The 20,947-nt window shown below is 42.0% G+C and overlaps 2 protein-coding genes across 5 annotated transcripts in view; one reads left to right on the top strand and one right to left on the bottom strand.

Annotated features, from left to right (window-relative positions):
* Nucleotides 1-19,756, top strand: part of LOC117304991 — a 75,080-nt gene extending 55,324 nt beyond the window's left edge. For 2 of the 4 annotated variants that reach the window (XM_033789661.1, XM_033789662.1), the window contains exons 28-37: nucleotides 3,512-3,654; nucleotides 6,085-6,187; nucleotides 6,346-6,444; nucleotides 9,455-9,556; nucleotides 11,512-11,831; nucleotides 13,553-13,684; nucleotides 15,231-15,278; nucleotides 17,440-17,549; nucleotides 18,060-18,148; nucleotides 19,598-19,756. In XM_033789661.1, coding sequence (XP_033645552.1) covers nucleotides 3,512-3,654; nucleotides 6,085-6,187; nucleotides 6,346-6,444; nucleotides 9,455-9,556; nucleotides 11,512-11,831; nucleotides 13,553-13,684; nucleotides 15,231-15,278; nucleotides 17,440-17,549; nucleotides 18,060-18,148; nucleotides 19,598-19,715 — 1,264 coding nt within the window. In that variant the 3' untranslated portion in view covers nucleotides 19,716-19,756. Of the gene's footprint in view, nucleotides 1-3,511; nucleotides 3,655-6,084; nucleotides 6,188-6,345; nucleotides 6,445-9,454; nucleotides 9,557-11,511; nucleotides 11,832-13,552; nucleotides 13,685-15,230; nucleotides 15,279-17,439; nucleotides 17,550-18,059; nucleotides 18,149-19,597 lie in introns of those variants that run through there. The other 2 variants (XM_033789663.1, XM_033789664.1) reach the window with 2 other exon arrangements.
* Nucleotides 19,602-20,947, bottom strand: LOC117304992 (ankyrin repeat, PH and SEC7 domain containing protein secG-like). The gene is made up of 2 exons (XM_033789666.1): nucleotides 19,756-20,947; nucleotides 19,602-19,656 (listed from the first exon to the last, which is right to left on the bottom strand). Exons 1-2 carry the CDS (start codon nucleotides 20,927-20,929, stop codon nucleotides 19,637-19,639), a joined length of 1,194 nt encoding a protein of 397 aa, XP_033645557.1. The 5' UTR covers nucleotides 20,930-20,947; the 3' UTR covers nucleotides 19,602-19,636.

The raw sequence follows: 20,947 nt of genomic DNA, 5'->3' as shown, positions 1-20,947 counted from the left end.
ACATGCTCAGTAATGCGCAGGTAGGTCCGAGTACGCGCACATGCTCAGTATTGCGCAGGTAGGTCCGAGTACGCGCACATGCTCAGTATTGCGCAGGTAGGTCTGAGTACGCGCACATGCTCAGTATTAACCAGGTAGGTCTGAGTACACGCACATGCTCAGTATTGCGCAGGTAGGTCCGAGTACGCGCACATGCTCAGTATTGCGCAGGTAGGTCTGAGTACACGCACATGCTCAGTATTGCGCAGGTAGGTCTGAGTACGCGCACATGCTCAGTATTAACCAGGTAGGTCTGAGTACACGCACATGCTCAGTATTGCGCAGGTAGGTCCGAGTACGTGCACATGCTCAGTATTGCGCAGGTAGGTCTGAGTACACGCACATGCTCAGTATTGCGCAGGTAGGTCCGAGTACGCGCACATGCTCAGTAATGCGCGGGTAGGTCCGAGTACGCGCACATGCTCAGTATTGCGCAGGTAGGTCTGAGTACGCGCACATGCTCAGTATTGCGCAGGTAGGTCTGAGTACGCGCACATGCTCAGTAATGCGCAGGTAGGTCTGAGTACGCGCACTACTGGCCATAACTGTTAAAAGGGACCATCCAAAAGTCTCCCATTGATATTGTATTTTCTAATGGAAATCACTGTTTGATACACACCAAACTAATAATAATAATAATAATAATAATAATAATAATAATAATAAACGAGACTTATAAAGCGCATTTTACAAAATTCAATGCGCTGGTAAGAGAGCTACATACATACTGAACATACATACAAAAATGTTTTATATACCGCCATTTCATCAAGACCACAGCGGTTTGTGATGAAACAGAGAAACAAATAAATAATGAGACAAAATGCAAGTTACACCAAACAGCAAAACAATCATTGTGGGAACAGGTGTGATTTCAGATGCTTCTTGAAAATATGAAGTGAATCAGCAGAGTGCAGAGATGGGGGGGGAGACTATTCCAAGACGCGTATGAGCGAAAAGAGAATAGATGTGTTTTTAATTTACTCTTGAATGTCTGGAGTGTGTTAGTGTTTCGAATATGACACATCTATACTATTAAAAGCGTAACCCGCGCCATCTTGGATTGAAATTAGAAGGTCCAGTGGCATGGCATCCTTGTGGAAATCTACACGGTTGTGTGTGTGGAATTCAACACGTTTGTGTCTTTTCAGACGTCGGGTTGCAAGTCTACAAAACAAAACCCTGACCCAAACTCCCACTTACGAGTCATCTGATTGGAGGAAGTTTGGGCAGCGACCGTGTGTCAACCACTGGTCGATGTTGTTACCAGACTTCCTAGAAATCTTTCTGACAGGTGACTCATTGGACAGTGTTTCGCAGATGGTTCTCCGGATTGGTTCACTCATTGCCCCTCGCCCGCCCACCTGCCATTCGATCCGCCCTTTTTGGTCGGGTTACTTTCGTGTTGTACTAAGCATGGTTCTCCGGATTGGTTCATTCGTTGCCGCGCAGGGTCGAAGAGGCTGGGTGCCAGGACAAAACCGAAGCAAATCTCACGAATTTGCATTGAATGAATGAAGTAACTCACAGATAGATGTTTCGCAGGCGACCATGTGTCAACCACTGGTCGATGTTGTTACCAGACTTCATAGAAATCCTTCTGACAGGTGACTCATTTGTTGAAAATATTAAATTTAAATGGAGAATATTTATAAAAAAGCAGTCACTTCCAAACGGCATGAGAATTATGGACAAGGCGGATGGGATCAAACGGAAGCTTTATAATTTGGAAACATTGGGTAGGGCTATAGGTTGGAAGGAGCCTGAAAGGTGTCTATTAATAAAATTTTGGGGTTGGGGGTGGGGGCTTACACAAATAAAGTAAGCATGTGAAATCGAGCCCAACCTCCTTACATTCTGGTCAGTGTATTGTGAGTGGTGTGTTGTCTAGTTTTGAGACAGGCCACCTGTTGCTTGGTGAAGGAGGTCGCCGTGGGACCACTTTAGGTTGAAAGTGGGTGGCGACCTCGGACTTACAATAAACCTCCATACAGAAATTGCACTATTGATGCAAAACGTATCTTGCTGTTTTTAAACTATGGACACTATTTTTATAGAACAAATTATTTACAAGAAGAGAGTGTATACATTCTGATTCTTTTTGGCAGTAAACTCAAATGAGTACCGGTACATGAATACCGTTTAAGAATACGGTTTGTTCATGGAGGTATAGTGTTGCAGTTTCAGAGTTTATCCCATCACGGAAGTTTGTGAAACTTATACACGTACGTCAAAGGCTGTTTTGAAGCTGTAAAAAAGAACTTTGCATTATTTTGGTCAAAGTTGTGGAGCAAACGACATTAACCCAAAACGAGGTGGGCGCAGCCACTGCAAGTAGTGGCGGACGTGCGCAATAGCTTCATTTTGGGTTAGAATGATGAAGCCATGCATAAATATTAAGACAGGCGTATACATGTAACACCCTCACCTACATTACATTTCGAAATATTTGTGTAAAGGATTTTCATCATCTAGCGGGGTGCCGCGCGAAGCGCGGCATCCCGCTAGTGATAATGAAAACAAATTCTTCACAAACCTAATTCATATACATGTATGAAGACAACTTTGCTCTTCACGTACATTTCATATGGCCTTTTCACTGTTTTATTTGTTACTGGATGTTTATTGTAACAGGCATAATACCTTTCCTACTTAAAGTCTGATTTCTGATCTGTTAGCCATCAGAAAAATCAGCAAAATTGTTATTTAAAGACACTGGACACTTTTAGTAATTGTCAAAGACTACCTTCACAGTTGGTGTATCTCCACATACGTACATGTATGCATAAAATAACAAACCTGTGAAAATTTGAGCTCAATCAGTCGTCGAAGTTGCCAGATAATAACAAAAGAAAAAAACACCCTTGAACACGAAGGTGTGTGCTTTCAGATGCTTGATTCCGAGACCTCAAACTCTAAATCTGAGGTCTCAAAATCAAATTCGAAAAAAATTACTTCTTTCTTGAAAACTACATTACTTCAGAGGGAGCTGTTTCTCACAATGTTTTATACTATTAACCTCTCCCCAATTTTACTCGTTATCAAGTAAGGTTTTATGCTAACAATTATTTTGAGTAAATACCAAAGTGTCCACTGCGTTTAATAGCCTGAAAAGTTGCTTATAGCCTCTACCATGTGTACATGTACATAGGTCAGCCCTCAATCAAATGTTCATGTTTTTTTTCGAGGGCCGCAATTGTCATTTTGGTATCAGACAGGTGAACTTTACATAGCATTTACATTAGGTTCGGCACATGACAAGATCAATGTCTGAAACCAAGGCGCTCCAGAGTTGTTCTGACCAACTACAACAGTCTATCTTTTGACTTCTAGCGCGTCCAGTCGCTTCTAACTATTTCCGACGTCAATTATTTTTTGTACTCAATTCAGAATTTGGTTGGGCGCGGCTCTGGAGCGCCTGTCTGAACTGGGTGTTAATTGATTATGTTTTTGTATCAATTGCTGCTTACAGAGGATGGGGTTTACGGTGCTTAGATGACATACCACAAGGAGCCTTTGTCTGTATTTATGCTGGCCAACTATGGGGTGCTGAAGAAGCAAACATTAGAGGCCAGAAATATGGAGATGAGTACTTTGCAGAGCTGGATCATATTGGTGGGTACTTTTATCTAGGGTGCGTTCCATTAGCTTCTCTGGGTCAACCCCGGTCCCGGTCTGCCCCTGGTACCAATGAATAGCTTTGACGTAATTCCAGGGGCTCACCCGGGAACGGGGCACTTGGGGCTGGCCCGAGGTGTATGTTGTCACCACGAGAGGGCGAGTGTTATTGTTCGATTAGCTCTTGTGCAGGGCTCACCCGAATGAGCACCGCGGGGTCGGCCTGGGGAAGCTAATCCAATGCATCCATAGCGCTTAACACACCCGAGGGGCATCTCAAAGCGCTTCCAACTTTGTTACCTCTGGTCACTGGGCTTTAATTCATTCCTTTAAGGGAAGGTACATGTTTGGTAATTACTCAAAACAAATTAAAAACTGACTTAGTAAGAAGCATTGGAGAGCTGTTGATAGTACAAAACATTAAGAGAAACGGCTCCCTCTGAAGTAACGTAGTTTTTGAGAAAGAGGTAATTTGTCACTAAAATAATAAAAGACTTCTAGCTAGAAGTCTTTTATTCCTATTATCTGAAAGCACACAAATTCGTCTAAAAAGGGTGTTTTTTCTCTCATCAATTTTTCGCAACTTCGACAACCAATTGAGCTCAAATTTTCACAGGCTTGTTATTTTATGCTTATGTTGGGATACACCAAGTGAGAAGACTGGTCTTTGACAATAACCAAACGTGTACCTTCCCTTCTCATAGTTCCCTTAGACAGGCAACAAATATGCGCTACTCAGCTAAGTCAACCACTAGAGCCATCTCTGCCCTCACAGTTGCCCATTTACCCCCTGAGTGGAGAGAAGCAATTAAAGTGTCTTGCTCAAGGACACAAGTGTTATGACCGGGACCCAAACCCACACCCTGATGACTTATCCACCAGAACTTGAATTTTGTTCTCTTAACCACTCGGCAATGACACCCCATATGGTTTTATAAAGCGCTTTATCACAGCCCGAAGGGCTTTGTGGGCTTCTCAAAGCCCTGACAACATTATTACCTCTGGTTAGCCCTATATAGGACTCTTTCTCTGTACACAGGAACAGAGTCCTAACTATTGAGGCACGTTTCTGGGGCGGAAAAATTCCACAGCTTCATAACTTAAATCTTACCTGCAACAAGCCACTAACTTCAACAGATTCACATTCCATGTCGGCATATATTTTTCTGTGGTGGGTTTTGGTCCTCATATATTCCTCACAAATCCGTCATTTTCGTGAAATAATGCAGCTTCCAACGTAAAAGAATTCCTCAAATTGTTAACGACGTGTGTGCTTGCGTGTGTGCGTTTGTGTTCGTGTTTGTGCGCGCGAGCGCCCATTGTACACACCGCAAAACGCGCAAATTGTTTTTTAAATGAAGTGAACGTGACGCTTGAGCTTACGGTGTCCTCAAAGAGCAGTCAAAATGGCTGACAGATGTCTGAACTGTGATGCAGTGTTTGAAAAGAAAGATAAGGGATACAGACGATATTCAGTCACTTTTACCGAGGCCTGTTGGCATTATGCCAAACACGTTTCTTGCCATCATCAGGGAGGTGATCACCTTACGCTGGTGTGACTTCAACGTATATTGAACTCCATGGTCCTTCATTATATCTTCGATATTATAATATAAGGCCTTGTACGTGCTACTTGTGAAGATCAGAAACGCAAATTGTTGCACTTCCCGGTCACTGTATTTTTACTGCACAGCGTTAAATGTAAACTAACGCAAGACACGCGCGTCTTGCGTCTAACACGCAAATGTATGCATACACGCTGAAAACAACTGTGAGCATACGATCAAAACGGGAATTCTTTAACGTTGGAAGCTGCATTATTTCACGAAAATGACGGATTTGTGAGGAATATATGAGGACCAAAACCCACCGCAGAAAAATGTATGCCGCCATAGAATGTGAATCTGTTGAAACTAGTGGCTTGTTGCAGGTAAGATTTGAGTTATGCAGCTTTGAAAATTTTCCGCCCCAGAAATGTACCCTGATGTCCAGGACGTCACTGTAGTACAAAACGAAAGTGTAAGGCCGCCAGGGCTATACCTCTGGTCAATGGGTCATTTAATTTATTCCTTAAACCATCTCAGCTCCCTTGGAGTATACAGCCTGTGCAATAAAAATGCGCTACTTCATTTACTAAGCTAAATCAATCACAAGAACCATCTGTGCCCTCACAGTTACCCATTTACCCCTGGGTGAGTGTAGTTAAGTGTGTTGCTCAGGGACACAATTGTCATGACCAGGATTCAAACCCACACCCTGAAGACTTAGCCACCAGGAGCCAATTCTATACGCTTGCTTATTATGGACAACAATTGGCTTAGGCACGAAAAATAGCTTGCTTATTACTGGCAAAAATTTCGTGCCATAACCACTCGACAATGACACAAATAAAGTATGACATGTTGTTAATGTTGATTGTACCTGCAGAGATTGTCGAGAATAGCAAAGAGGGATACGAGAGCGATGTAATGGAAGATGAAGGGATATCAAAGGATTCTAGCTCATCAGCCTCAAGCAGCTCAGAGCAATGGTAAGTCAACATCATGTCCACTCTTTGCAAAAGGAATTACATGGAGATAACAGGTGTGATTTGCAAAACAAAAAGGTTGTTTTATTTTGAAGGATTTGGGTACTTTTTGTAACACAAAAAGGTTCTGATGATGATAGTTTTTGTTGTTGTATTTGCAGCCTATCATCTGACGATGAATATCATGTAGGTTCTGATGATAGTGATATATCATCTGTTGCTGTAGATGTGGAGAACCATTCTGATGATAGTGTTGTTATGTAAGTATACATGTAGCATCTAGAGGCTACTCTCTATACATGTAGCATCTAGAGGCTACTCTCTATACATGTAGCATCTAGAGGCTACTCTCTATACATGTAGCATCTAGAGGCTACTCTCTATACATGTAGCATATAGAGGCTACTCTCTATACATGTAGCATCTAGAGGCTACTCTCTATACATGTAGCATCTAGAGGCTACTCTCTATACATGTAGCATCTAGAGGCTACTCTCTATACATGTAGCATCTAGAGGCTACTCTCTATACATGTAGCATCTAGAGGCTACTCTCTATACATGTAGCATCTAGAGGCTACTCTCTATACATGTAGCATCTAGAGGCTACTCTCTATACATGTAGCATCTAGAGGCTTCTCTCTATACATGTAGCATATAGAGGCTACTCTCTATACATGTAGCATCTAGAGGCTACTCTCTATACATGTAGCATCTAGAGGCTACTCTCTATACATGTAGCATCTAGAGGCTACTCTCTATACATGTAGCATCTAGAGGCTACTCTCTATACATGTAGCATCTAGAGGCTACTCTCTATACATGTAGCATCTAGAGGCTACTCTCTATACATGTAGCATCTAGAGGCTACTCTCTATACATGTAGCATCTAGAGGCTACTCTCTATACATGTAGCATCTAGAGGCTACTCTCTATACATGTAGCATCTAGAGGCTACTCTCTATACATGTAGCATCTAGAGGCTACTCTCTATACATGTAGCATCTAGAGGCTACTCTCTATACATGTAGCATCTAGAGGCTACTCTCTATACATGTAGCATCTAGAGGCTACTCTCTATACATGTAGCATCTAGAGGCTACTCTCTATACATGTAGCATCTAGAGGCTACTCTCTATACATGTAGCATCTAGAGGCTACTCTCTATACATGTAGCATCTAGAGGCTACTCTCTATACATGTAGCATCTAGAGGCTACTCTCTATACATGTAGCATCTAGAGGCTACTCTCTATACATGTAGCATCTAGAGGCTACTCTCTATACATGTAGCATCTAGAGGCTACTCTCTATACATGTAGCATCTAGAGGCTACTCTCTATACATGTAGCATCTAGAGGCTACTCTCTATACATGTAGCATCTAGAGGCTACTCTCTATACATGTAGCATCTAGAGGCTACTCTCTATACATGTAGCATCTAGAGGCTACTCTCTATACATGTAGCATCTAGAGGCTACTCTCTATACATGTAGCATCTAGAGGCTACTCTCTATACATGTAGCATCTAGAGGCTACTCTCTATACATGTAGCATCTAGAGGCTACTCTCTATACATGTAGCATCTAGAGGCTACTCTCTATACATGTAGCATCTAGAGGCTACTCTCTATACATGTAGCATCTAGAGGCTACTCTCTATACATGTAGCATCTAGAGGCTACTCTCTATACATGTAGCATCTAGAGGCTACTCTCTATACATGTAGCACCTAGAGGCTACTCTCTATACATGTAGCACCTAGAGGCTACTCTCTATACATGTAGCATCTAGAGGCTACTCTCTATACATGTAGCATCTAGAGGCTACTCTCTATACATGTAGCATCTAGAGGCTACTCTCTATACATGTAGCATCTAGAGGCTACTCTCTATACATGTAGCATCTAGAGGCTACTCTCTATACATGTAGCATCTAGAGGCTACTCTCTATACATGTAGCATCTAGAGGCTACTCTCTATACATGTAGCATCTAGAGGCTACTCTCTATACATGTAGCATCTAGAGGCTACTCTCTATACATGTAGCATCTAGAGGCTACTCTCTATACATGTAGCATCTAGAGGCTACTCTCTATACATGTAGCATCTAGAGGCTACTCTCTATACATGTAGCATCTAGAGGCTACTCTCTATACATGTAGCATCTAGAGGCTACTCTCTATACATGTAGCATCTAGAGGCTACTCTCTATACATGTAGCATCTAGAGGCTACTCTCTATACATGTAGCACCTAGAGGCTACTCTCTATACATGTAGCACCTAGAGGCTACTCTCTATACATGTAGCATCTAGAGGCTACTCTCTATACATGTAGCATCTAGAGGCTACTCTCTATACATGTAGCATCTAGAGGCTACTCTCTATACATGTAGCATCTAGAGGCTACTCTCATATTTCCACAATCTGCAAATGGCCTGTTGTACCATGCCCAATTTCATGGCTCTGCTTACCGCCAAATTCTGTGCTTCAATCAAGATTCCCCGCTTACGTGCAAGTGCCAAACCCTTCTAAGCGTAGAATGCCTAGTATTGTTGAGTACACACGCGCAGAAGCCAAAATTCACCGCTAACTCGTGAAATAAGCTTGCCATAAGCACATAAGTCCCTGCTTCCTTCCATAAGCAGAGCCATGAAATTGGGCCCAGATTGCAAGTTAGTCAGGATTACATAATTGACAATTTGTGATGTGGTCAACCAATTAGTCCTGTTAAGCCCGGTTCATACTTTCTGCAAAAGCTTCATGCAAAAGGGAGCGCGTGCCGATTATTACGATACTAAAATTCTCTTTACTAAAATTCTCTTTAATGTATCCAAATTGGTGTGAAACTTTTCAAACATCCTTTTCTCATTCTTTTCTAATACCCTAAATATTCTGCTCTTTATTGACTTGTACTTGTGGTTTGATCGTATCTTAATACTTGAAGTTAATACGAAGTTAAAATTGATGTAAGGTTTTCATGAGCCTGTTATCTCTAGCACATCCTTGCTCTTTGTATAGACAATCCATCTACATGTATCACTACCTGTTCACAGAAACACTGATTCTACAATATAGGGAGGTTTCGCACGCGTACGGATACTAATAATTATTTTGAGTAATTACCAATAGTCTCCACTGCCTTTAAGTTCATCATTTCTTTATCTGCACCACATGATGTGTCTGTTTTCAATAAAAAATAACACAAGTTGTGTTTAATAACGTGACAACTTTCCTGTTTATTCCTCATGGTAATGGTTGCCATAACACTAGGGTCAAAGGTCAAAGTGGTGATAGCACAGCTACTAAGATGGTGTTTCGTAGACAGCAGCAATCTGAGCAAGGAACTGGTAGCGTGGTTGAGGGAAGTTGTTGGTAAGATTCAATGTACATGTATGTTGGTGTCCTGTTCACCTCCAAAAACCTCATGCTAAAAATAATAATAATATCAAAGTCTCATAGCGCACGTATCTACCAAACAAGGTACTAACAATAAACAAACTTTCAGAAAGATGAATTATGAGACCCAATTATGTAGCACCTTATAAGGGTTTACAAGGTGCTACGGCGCATACAGCAGCCACAGCCAGGAACACCGGGGCAAACCCCTTCTCTTTTTGTTAAGTGCACTGGGTTCTTTTACATAGACATACTGATGTTGGTGTTACAGTCTGTCCCTGTGCTTGTATTTTTTGTGGGTTTTCTTAAAGGCACTTGAAACATTTGGTTATTGTAAAAGAGAAACATTTGGTTATTGTAAAAGACTTGTCTCCTCACTTGGTGTACATGTATCTCAACATACACGTATGCGTGAGATAACAAACCTGTGAACATTTTTAAGCCAATTGGTTGTCAAAGTTTTGAGAGAATAATGGAAGAAGAAACAACCTTGTCACACAAGTTGTGTACTTTCAGATGCTTGAGTTTGTAACCTCAGCTGAGGTCTCGCATTCAATTCGAGAAATATATTTCAGATGCAGTCGTTTGTCACAATGTTTTATACACTCAACAGCTCTCCATTGCTTGTTACCAAGTAAGTTTTTATGCTAACAATTGTTTTGAATAATGACCAATTGTTAATACAAATACTGTTACTGTTAATTCTATGTTTACACAGCATGCTCTTCATAACCCATTCTCTACCTAAAACTTTAAATGGCGCAACAATGCTGCACAATAACCCTAGTATTTAATTTTGGATTTACCCATACACCAATGTGTGTTAGCACTGTATACTCAGTACTTTCCCAAGCCCTGTGAAGAAATATCACAGGAATGTGATTTTTTTTTTTCACGGGACTCGGGAAAGTACCGAGTATACAGTGTCGTTCTATACGTGATAGCCACACCAGGCATTTGTACAGTAGCTGACAGATGCAGATGCAGATGCAGATGTGCTAACACACATCGGTGTATGGGTAAACACCAAAATTAATATTCTTTATCCCGATGCAAATTTAACATCTCTTAAATCCTAGTATTATTTTGTTAATAATGAGCTTTATATTGACATTGAAATGGCACGGTACTTGGTACAGCATACAATGCATACACTTCAAAACATAGCTCCATACACTTTCAAGAAAAACACTTGATTTTAAAGCGCCTTAAGCATAACTGAGTGACGGGTTTGAGTGCTAAAATGTTTATTAAGAAGTTTATCTTATTATTATCCTTAATCTGCACTGCAGGTTAATACCATATTACATGTACATGTATTTAGTATTGTGGTTTTGTTCGTTCTGACAATACCTTCACTAAAGTATGCATTGAAGGTACTCCCTACATGTACATGTACCTTCTCCATTATAAGTCTATGTCATCATTAAATTACATCATCTATATTATAAAAGCGCGTAAATTGCATGGGCGCCGCCATTGTTGTTTGGCAAGTGGTGCCCGCACACTCCTGGGGTAAATTTCGGAGTACCCGTGGGTTGGAACATGTGTTGTTTGTGACGTCACAGTCAAAGCGCGAGCGTGTAGTAACTTTGGGGTTAAGGGCAGGCATCCTTTGGGATGTCACAGCGCGAGCGTCCAGTAACTTTGCGCGTACATACAGTAAAGAACAATGCATTGGGGGGGGGGGGGGGGGGCATGACGATAGGACAAAGACTGGTGGGGGTTATCAGAGCACGTTGTGGGGACAGGGAGATGGAAGGGGCATGTAGTGTGGTAGGTCTGTTGGAAGAGGGCGGGGGAACGGCAAAAAATACCAGTTTAAATGGCTGTTTAAGACCCAGTTGCCTACTCTTTTTATTCCCTTATTAAATGGCAATACTGAGGTTACATGAAATTTAAATGTTTGTTTGCTGTCGTCATGCTTACAGGTCAGTAGAGTTTCCTGAGAAAGCTTCGTCTCAGAGTAAAGTTGAAGCGTGGGTAAATAGTACTCTACCAGACCCAGTAGATACACCCGCAGAGGAGAGTGGAAGGGCAACAGGTAAATCAGATGCTCTGGTTGGCTCCTATGGACAGAGAAGTGGACTCATTGACTACAGTACAGATAGATCAGCAAAGAACTCGACCAGCAGTCAAGAAAGCAAACCTGTTGCTAGAAAAAGTTCAGGAGCTAAGAAAGAACAGAGTGCTGTCAAGAGAGGAATGAAAAAAGAAAACTACAGAGAAGGAGCTGATGAATCCAGTAGGGGTAATTATAATAATAATGATTGTAACTACAGAGAAGGAGCTGATGAATCCAGTAGGGGTAATTATAATAATAATGATTGTAACTACAGAGAAGGAGCTGATGAATCCAGAAGGGGTAATTATAATAATAATGATTGTAACTACAGAGAAGGAGCTGATGAATCCAGTAGGGGTAATTATAATAATAATGATTGTAACTACAGAGAAGGAGCTGATGAATCCAGTAGGGGTAATTATAATAATAATGATTGTAACTGGTTTGTATGGACCTTTATCACGCTGTCACCATCTTGGTCATGTTCCCTGTTTCCAATAACAGTAATGAATGCTAACATTCATTGCTCATGGCACCAGACTTATTGTTTCGTCCAGCCTCAGTTTGGTTACAATGAGTTGGAATGGAGTAAAATCAAGATGGCCACACCGTGATAAAGGTCTATGGTGCATTTTACAGTGTCTGTACCGAAGTGCTTTACATTATTGCCCAGTGTCTGTACCGAAGTGCTTTACATTATTGCCCAGTGTCTGTACCGAAGTGCTTTACATTATTGCCCAGTGTCTGTACCGAAGTGCTTTACATTATTGCCCAGTGTCTGTACCGAAGTGCTTTACATTATTGCCCAGTGTCTGTACCGAAGTGCTTTACATTATTGCCCAGTGTCTGTACCGAAGTGCTTTACATTATTGCCCAGTGTCTGTACCGAAGTGCTTTACATTGTTGCCCAGTGACTGTACCGAAGTGCTTTACATTATTGCCCAGTGTCTGTACCGAAGTGCTTTACATTATTGCCCAGTGTCTGTACCGAAGTGCTTTACATTATTGCCCAGTGTCTGTACCGAAGTGCTTTACATTATTGCCCAGTGTCTGTACCGAAGTGCTTTACATTATTGCCCAGTGTCTGTACCGAAGTGCTTTACATTATTGCCCAGTGTCTGTACCGAAGTGCTTTACATTATTGCCCAGGTCATTCGTTTACTTGCTTTGTTTTACTTTAGTGTGTCCCTTTTTACTGCATTGGGTTCGCGTTGATAAGGGCAGTATTTCAGCGGGTGGTGTATCCAATGTTTTTAAAGTTCTGACTGGAACGATTGATGAGGCATTAATGGTGATTGCTGGAAGGTTGCGCCAACTATTTATGCTCTGCACTGAAAATGACATCTTCCTTGGCTTAGATTTGTAGCGGGGCTTCCTTATTTTGAGCCTGTGTCCCCTTGCATAGCCTCAAATCCATGCATGGGGCTTCCTTATTTTGAGCCTGTGTCCCCTTGCATAGCCTCAAATCCATGCATGGGGCTTCCTTATTTTGAGCCTGTGTCCCCTTGAAGAAGTCGAACAAGATCAGGCTGATAACATTCCTGTAATCTTTCTCAGCTCTCCTGAGAGTGTAAAGAAATAAATTTATTGTTATCAAACACTGTAAAATTACAGTTCTTATTCTCTTTTCGATAAGCATGATAAGTGCATTGGGTTATTTTATGCGTTACACAACACATGGGACCAATGGCTTTAGTCCCATCCGAAGGACGACGCAATGGTTAAGTGTCTCGCTTAAGGACACAAGTATCACGGCTGGGGATTCGAACCCACACTCTGCTGATCAGAAACACCAGAGTTTCTGTATGTTGAAGTGCCTTGAGCGTCACTGAGTGACGGATGCACGCGATACACATTAGAAGCCACTATTATTATTTTTATTATTATTATTATTATATGATTTCTAGATTCATCTACATCTTCAATGATTAACTATGGCTACAACACAAGTCCTGGTAAGGTGCTTGACCATAACCAGCTTGAAGCTTTCAAAAGACGCTCCCTTACTGGCAGACTACACATGCGCAAAAAATCTAAAGGTCAGTATTTACCCTAAATATAAAGCCATAAATGACAGGTCTTTGGGTCACACCAGGTCATGGTGTTACCGCAAACCTTTCCATATCGTATTTCCACCATGCAAAGTTTCCAATCATACAGGTCTTTATTAGTTATGTATAAATACCCCAAACCTTTGTTGTTGAGAGTATAATACCTTAGAGTGGCCTGTCATGGCCTAGCGTTTAAGAGCAACGGGTTCAAGCTCTGGAGTTTGGTAAGCAGAAAGTGGGTTCGAATCCTAATCGTAACACTTGTGCCCTTAAAGCCAGACACTTGATTATAATAATAATGATAATAATAATTTGAGATATATTAAGTGACATATCTGTCTAAAATGGCACCCAAGGCGCACAAGAAAAAACTAGAAACAGTAATTAGCGAAATAATGATGGAAAGTAAGTATGGAAATGACAGCCTTAATCCCTGGATTCCTTCATGAGGTATGTTTTCAGATGCTTGTGGAACAATTCTGTAGTTTTGCTAGATCTGGCGTACATGTATGTGGGAAGTGCATTCCACAAACGTGGGGCTGCTGCAGAGAAAGACCTGTCACCCCAAGACCTCGTTCTAGTTTCCTGGAGCTGCTGGATTCCCATGATTTCTTGGTCAAGTTGGGAGGTAGTGCTTTCTGCTCTACCAGCCAGGCTTCTGATGGATGATACCTAAGCCTACATCCATATGAACTGTAAAGGGGGTAACCCTGTTTCAGTTCCAGGAGTAGGCAGCAATGGTCTCTGGAATAATAGTTGATTGTAGACCACACCTTAGATGTGGCCTTAAGGCCTTGTATGTCTGGCGACTTGCATACAAAAAAAGTTTAAACAAATACTTTATTTGGTAATAGAGCATTCTCAGTAGCTGCACCAATTTGCTGGAACAAGCTCCCTCTTCACATCCGTGACTCGTCCTCGACCAGCTAACATTGCTAAAAGCACATCTTTTCAGACAATGTTAAAGCACTTTGAAATGCCTGTGGAAAGCGCTATATACATGTGTAAATGTTGTTATTATTATTATGATGTTATTGTTATTGTTATTTGCATTGCATCGATGCCAAAACAAAAATTAAAAAACGCTTCCTGATCAATAAGCTCCAATTGCGAAATTAGACTATTTGTTTCTCATCGAATATGAAATTTTAGACAGAAATATTTCAAGGGATGTTTTCTCCTATCATCATCATTAGACCGTGTAAGTTTTATGTAAATCTGTGATCTTCATGATTTTCGTTTCTTACCAATTCTGTGACGTTCCTTTAAATGTGAAATCAGAAAGCAAATTTGAAAGGAAGGAAGTTTTTTAGTTGCTCTTCACTGTTCACATCAAGAGAGGGCGCTGTAACCAGGCACTATTTTATAAGACTAGTGCCGGTAGGGCATTATTTGCCGCAAAATCTGCATGCGATCACTAGACTATACATGTAGTTCATCCCACGTGACCGAGTTTCAGCCAACCAGAATACAGAACAAGTAAGATGTGTGTTATAATCCTAACTAGTATTTGTTTTCTTTGATATTCCTACAGATGGCAATGAAGAAGGTACCGCAGTCTCACCTATTGTACAAGATAAGAGTGAGTAATGTGGTTAAGGGTATAACACAGTGCTGTCTGAGTATGAGTCCCTTGTCCTAATCTGAGTCCAAGTCTTAAGCTGGCCTCAGGTCTACCTTCCGTCAACAAAAAACAGTCGGCGACAGACTTTTCAGGATCACAATGCGCCTGAGCTAAGACCATCAGGAACTTTTCAGTCAGCGATTATTTATGACCTGAGCGTAACTGCGATGATTTTAAGACAATCTGAAACAATTTCAACTTGTACGACGTGATTCCGACGGTCAGGAACAATCGCAGGCGCAAGATTTGTTGTGTCCTGAGCATATTTTGTCTGCACATTGCCGCCAGTTTGTTGTGGGTGAAAGAAAATCGTAGGTCGACCCATGGCCGGCTTTAGTTCTACCCACCCAGTCACTAACGACCAGGGCCCAATTTCATTGCTCTGCACAAAATTGGTGCTTACGGAAGCAGGAAATTCTGTGCTCTGTCACTTCACTAAAGTTTTAGGTTACCTAATAATAATAACTAGTTCTTACTTTGCGCATTTCACAATAACGTCTCAATGTGCTTTACATTAATGCATTAGCAACCATTTATTTTCAAATGGACTTGTGATGGGATGGGATTTCTACATTTTGAATCGGAAATCTGTTTGTGTTAACCCACAACCTCAAAAAAATAAACTAATAGCAAAACCAAAAATAAAAGGGGTGGATATGTTGGGTTTTTTAGGTTTTTTTTTATAACTTAGATAAAATGTATACAAATAAGAAGATAAAACCATACGGAACACCCCAGATTGCAGAGTAGGGCTGTAAAACCAAAGATAAATTAATTACAACAGGCTTTGCACTCTGAAGCTTCCCCGCTCGCTTTGCACTCTGAAGCTTCCCCGCTCGCTTTGCACTCTGAAGCTTCCCCGCTCGCTTTGCACTCTGAAGCTTCCCCGCTCGCTTTGCACTCTGAAGCTTCCCCGCTCGCTTTGCACTCTGAAGCTTCCCCGCTCGCTTTGCACTCTGAAGCTTCCCCGCTCGCTTTGCACTCTGAAGCTTCCCCGCTCGCTTTGCACTCTGAAGCTTCCCCGCTCGCTTTGCACTCTGAAGCTTCCCCGCTCGCTTTGAACTCTGAAGCTTCCCCGCTCGCTTTGCACTCTGAAGCTTCCCCGCTCGCTTTGAACTCTGAAGCTTCCCCGCTCGCTTTGCACTCTGAAGCTTCCCCGCTCGCTTTGCACTCTGAAGCTTCCCCACTCGCTTTGCACTCTGAAGCTTCCCCGCTCGCTTTGCACTCTGAAGCTTCCCCGCTCGCTTTGCACTCTGAAGCTTCCCCGCTCGCTTTGCACTCTGAAGCTTCCCCGCTCGCTTTGCACTCTGAAGCTTCCCCGCTCGCTTTGCACTCTGAAGCTTCCCCGCTCGCTTTGAACTCTGAAGCTTCCCCGCTCGCTTTGCACTCTGAAGCTTCCCCGCTCGCTTTGCACTCTGAAGCTTCCCCGCTCGCTTTGCACTCTGAAGCTTCCCCGCTCGCTTTGCACTCTGAAGCTTCCCCGCTCGCTTTGCACTCTGAAGCTTCCCCGCTCGCTTTGCACTCTGAAGCTTCCCCGCTCGCTTTGCACTCTGAAGCTTCCCCGCTCGCTTTGCACTCTGAAGCTTCCCCGCTCGCTTTGCACTCTGAAGCTTCCCCGCTCGCTTTGCACTCTGAAGCTTCCCCGCTCGCTTTGCACTCTGAAGCTTCCCCGCTCGCTTTGCACTCTGAAGCTTCCCCGCTCGCTTTGCACTCTGAAGCTTCCCCGCTCGCTTTGCACTCTGAAGCTTCCCCGCTCGCTTTGCACTCTGAAGCTTCCCCGCTCGCTTTGCACTCTGAAGCTTCCCCGCTCGCTTTGCACTCTGAAGCTTCCCCGCTCGCTTTGAACTCTGAAGCTTCCCCGCTCGCTTTGCACTCTGAAGCTTCCCACCTCGCTTTGCACTCATAATTCAGGGCTGGATTTCACACAGAGTTGGGACTAGTCTTATCTCAAGTTAGGACTAGTAGTACTAGCCTTAAGTTTTTTTGTATCTCCTAGCACTAGTCCTAAGATAGGACTAGTTTCTAACTCTTTGTGAAATGGGCCCCAGGTTTGTTTTTTCAACAGCCTACAGTATGACATCCCTGACTTTAACCTGTTGATATGGTTTTTAAATACTAGGTAAGGAGATTGAGAGACCTTTGAATATTCGTACAAGGTCATTCTTTGCGGAGTCTTCAGGCCATGTGATGGATGCTAAGTTCATTGGTAATCTAGGTAGATACCTCAATGTAAGTTCATTGGTAATCTAGGTAGATACCTCAATGTAAGTTCATTGGTAATCTAGGTAGATACCTCAATGTAAGTTCATTGGTAATCTAGGTAGATACCTCAATGTAAGTTCATTGGTAATCTAGGTAGATACCTCAATGTAAGTTCATTGGTAATCTAGGTAGATACCTCAATGTAAGTTCATTGGTAATCTAGGTAGATACCTCAATGTAAGTTCATTGGTAATCTAGGTAGATACCTCAATGTAAGTTCATTGGTAATCTAGGTAGATACCTCAATGTAAGTTCATTGGTAATCTAGGTAGATACCTCAATGTAAGTTCATTGGTAATCTTGGTAGATACCTCAATGTAAGTTCATTGGTAATCTAGGTAGATACCTCAATGTAAGTTCATTGGTAATCTAGGTAGATACCTCAATGTAAGTTCATAATAATTTTGGTAGACTGTTTTTAGCACAGGTTTGTATGATGTTTGTAATAATGTGTTATTGTATTGTTTCTCGTTACAGCATAGCTGCAATCCTAACGTGTTTGTACAGAGTGTATTTGTGGACTCTCATGATCTTCGCTTCCCATGGGTTGCATTCTTTGCAAAAAAGTAAAGTATATCTGCATATGTTTGATTCATTATTGAAGTGATGTTGTTTGATCACAGAGCAAGGACCAATACAAACAAACCACATTCTATAGGATTTCCTGCTCAATTGTATCAAAAATCAATTCAGTTTAACACCCGGCTCAATCAGTTTTCATTCAACAGTCAAAACAATGTCACTACCTCGCTATATTTTTGTGTATTCCAAGAGGGAGAGTGTGATAATGAATTTATCTTCCAGCCTCATTTAGTCAATGAGGTTACATGTAGGTCATGTTTTTGCTTTTGGTTTTGCATGCCCAAAGTTTAGAATGTAATTTTCTTTGCACTGACCATAGCAGAGGGTGACGCATTGACACTCACAATATAAAAAACACTAGTGCAATACAAAAACTGGGAGTAGGTTATCGTCTGATATCACACTCTGGTTTCATGCATCTGATTGGAGGATTAGTGCGTACTGGAAGATAAAGATTTAAACCAGACCTTTTGTTGCTAGGGATTGACCACTCAGATTCGAGGACTCAAGTATGCTTGAAGAAAAAAAATGTATTACTAGTTATCAAGAACATGTGCATATGTTCATTATGAGTTCATTTTCATTGTATTTTTCAACCAATTGTAATAACCTTTTTGCAAAGTCAATAACTACTGCACATACAAACATACGTACAATCCAAACATTCATGAATATTCACTGCTGGTACCCATGCCAAAAATGACTAGTGGTTCTGGTAAGTGAAGCTAGACTTGTGAACAAGTCGTTCAATGTCTGTCGCGGTGATATCGTTCTGACTCTATTCCGAATTTCCTTGCGATTCCTTGCGGAGACTGCTGGCAGTGATCTCGCGAGAGCACCGCCACAACTCGACTATGTCACTGCAGCAGACTATTAACGACTTGTCCACAAGTCTAGTTTGAAACCAAAGTACATACATGTAAGCACAGATTAAACATTAAACCATGACCAGCTGGAGATTTGTATTAGAGTTTGCTTTGGTATACACTTTGAATCTATTAACAAACTGAGACAAATAACCATTTGGTGAGAAAATACTTCATTTCAAGAAAAATTTGACTGTGTACTTCGTTGTACAGGGCCCAAATTCATGGCTCTGCTTATACCGCCGAATTCTGCGCTTAGGATCACATTCCCTGATTACGTACAAGTGCCGAATTTCTGCGCTAGCCTTGTAAGTGTAGAATGCCTGGTAACGTTGAGTACGCACATGCAGAAGCCAAAATTCACCGTTAATCTGTGAAATACATGTACGCTTTCCGTTGGCACAGAATTCCCTGCTCCCGTAAGCGCCGATTCTGTGCTTTTGTAAGCAGAGCCGTGAAATTGGGCCCTGATCACATAACACTGATACTTGCTCATATGTACTGACAGCTTTGTGTGCAATATCCATTTCAGTTTACTGTTGTAACTTCATGTATCATTTCTTACAGATATGTGCGAGCTGGATCTGAGCTGACATGGGATTATAATTATGATGTTGGTAGTGTACCTGGTAAATCCTTGATATGTCTATGTGGTTCAGCAGAGTGTAGAGGGAGGTTGCTGTGAGTAAACACAACCTCAATCCCAGGGGATGTTGGTAGTGTACCTGGTAAATCCTTGATATGTCTATGTGGTTCAGCAGAGTGTAGAGGGAGGTTGCTGTGAGTAAACACAACCTCAATCCCAGGGGATGTTGGTAGTGTACCTGGTAAATCCTTGATATGTCTATGTGGTTCAGCAGAGTGTAGAGGGAGGTTGCTGTGAGTAAACACAACCTCAATCCCAGGGGATGTTGGTAGTGTACCTGGTAAATCCTTGATATGTCTATGTGGTTCAGCAGAGTGTAGAGGGAGGTTGCTGTGAGTAAACACAACCTCAATCCCAGGGGATGTTGGTAGTGTACCTGGTAAATCCTTGATATGTCTATGTGGTTCAGCAGAGTGTAGAGGGAGGTTGCTGTGAGTAAACACAACCTCAATCCCAGGGGATGTTGGTAGTGTACCTGGTAAATCCTTGATATGTCTATGTGGTTCAGCAGAGTGTAGAGGGAGGTTGCTGTGAGTAAACACAACCTCAATCCCAGGGGATGTTGGTAGTGTACCTGGTAAATCCTTGATATGTCTATGTGGTTCAGCAGAGTGTAGAGGGAGGTTGCTGTGAGTAAACACAACCTCAATCCCAGGGGATGTTGGTAGTGTACCTGGTAAATCCTTGATATGTCTATGTGGTTCAGCAGAGTGTAGAGGGAGGTTGCTGTGAGTAAACACAACCTCAATCCCAGGGGATGTTGGTAGTGTACCTGGTAAATCCTTGATATGTCTATGTGGTTCAGCAGAGTGTAGAGGGAGGTTGCTGTGAGTAAACACAACCTCAATCCCAGGGGATGTTGGTAGTGTACCTGGTAAATCCTTGATATGTCTATGTGGTTCAGCAGAGTGTAGAGGGAGGTTGCTGTGAGTAAACACAACCTCAATCCCAGGGGATGTTGGTAGTGTACCTGGTAAATCCTTGATATGTCTATGTGGTTCAGCAGAGTGTAGAGGGAGGTTGCTGTGAGTAAACACAACCTCAATCCCAGGGGATGTTGGTAGTGTACCTGGTAAATCCTTGATATGTCTATGTGGTTCAGCAAAATGTAGAGGGAGGTTGCTGTGAGTAAACACAACCTCAATCCCAGGGGATGTTGGTAGTGTACCTGGTAAATCCTTGATATGTCTATGTGGTTCAGCAGAGTGTGTAGAGGGAGGTTGCTGTTTAGTTTGTTTAAAATAGATGATCATGTGTTTGAGAAGATGGAA

The sequence above is a fragment of the Asterias rubens genome, chromosome 22, assembly GCF_902459465.1.
Source record: "Asterias rubens chromosome 22, eAstRub1.3, whole genome shotgun sequence".
Taxonomy (NCBI): Eukaryota; Metazoa; Echinodermata; class Asteroidea; order Forcipulatida; family Asteriidae; genus Asterias; species Asterias rubens.
Note: the sequence above shows the minus strand (reverse complement) of the source record. Positions and strands in the feature narration are given on the sequence as shown.

Excerpts from the sequence above, each read along its gene's own strand:
- LOC117304992 (XM_033789666.1), bottom strand. The coding sequence starts at position 20,929 with ATGATCATCTATTTTAAACAAACTAAACAGCAACCTCCCTCTACACAC. Across the intron at positions 19,657-19,755 it reads ACATATCAAGGATTTACCAG|GTACACTACCAACATCATAA; the intron begins GTACACTACCAA and ends AGGATTTACCAG.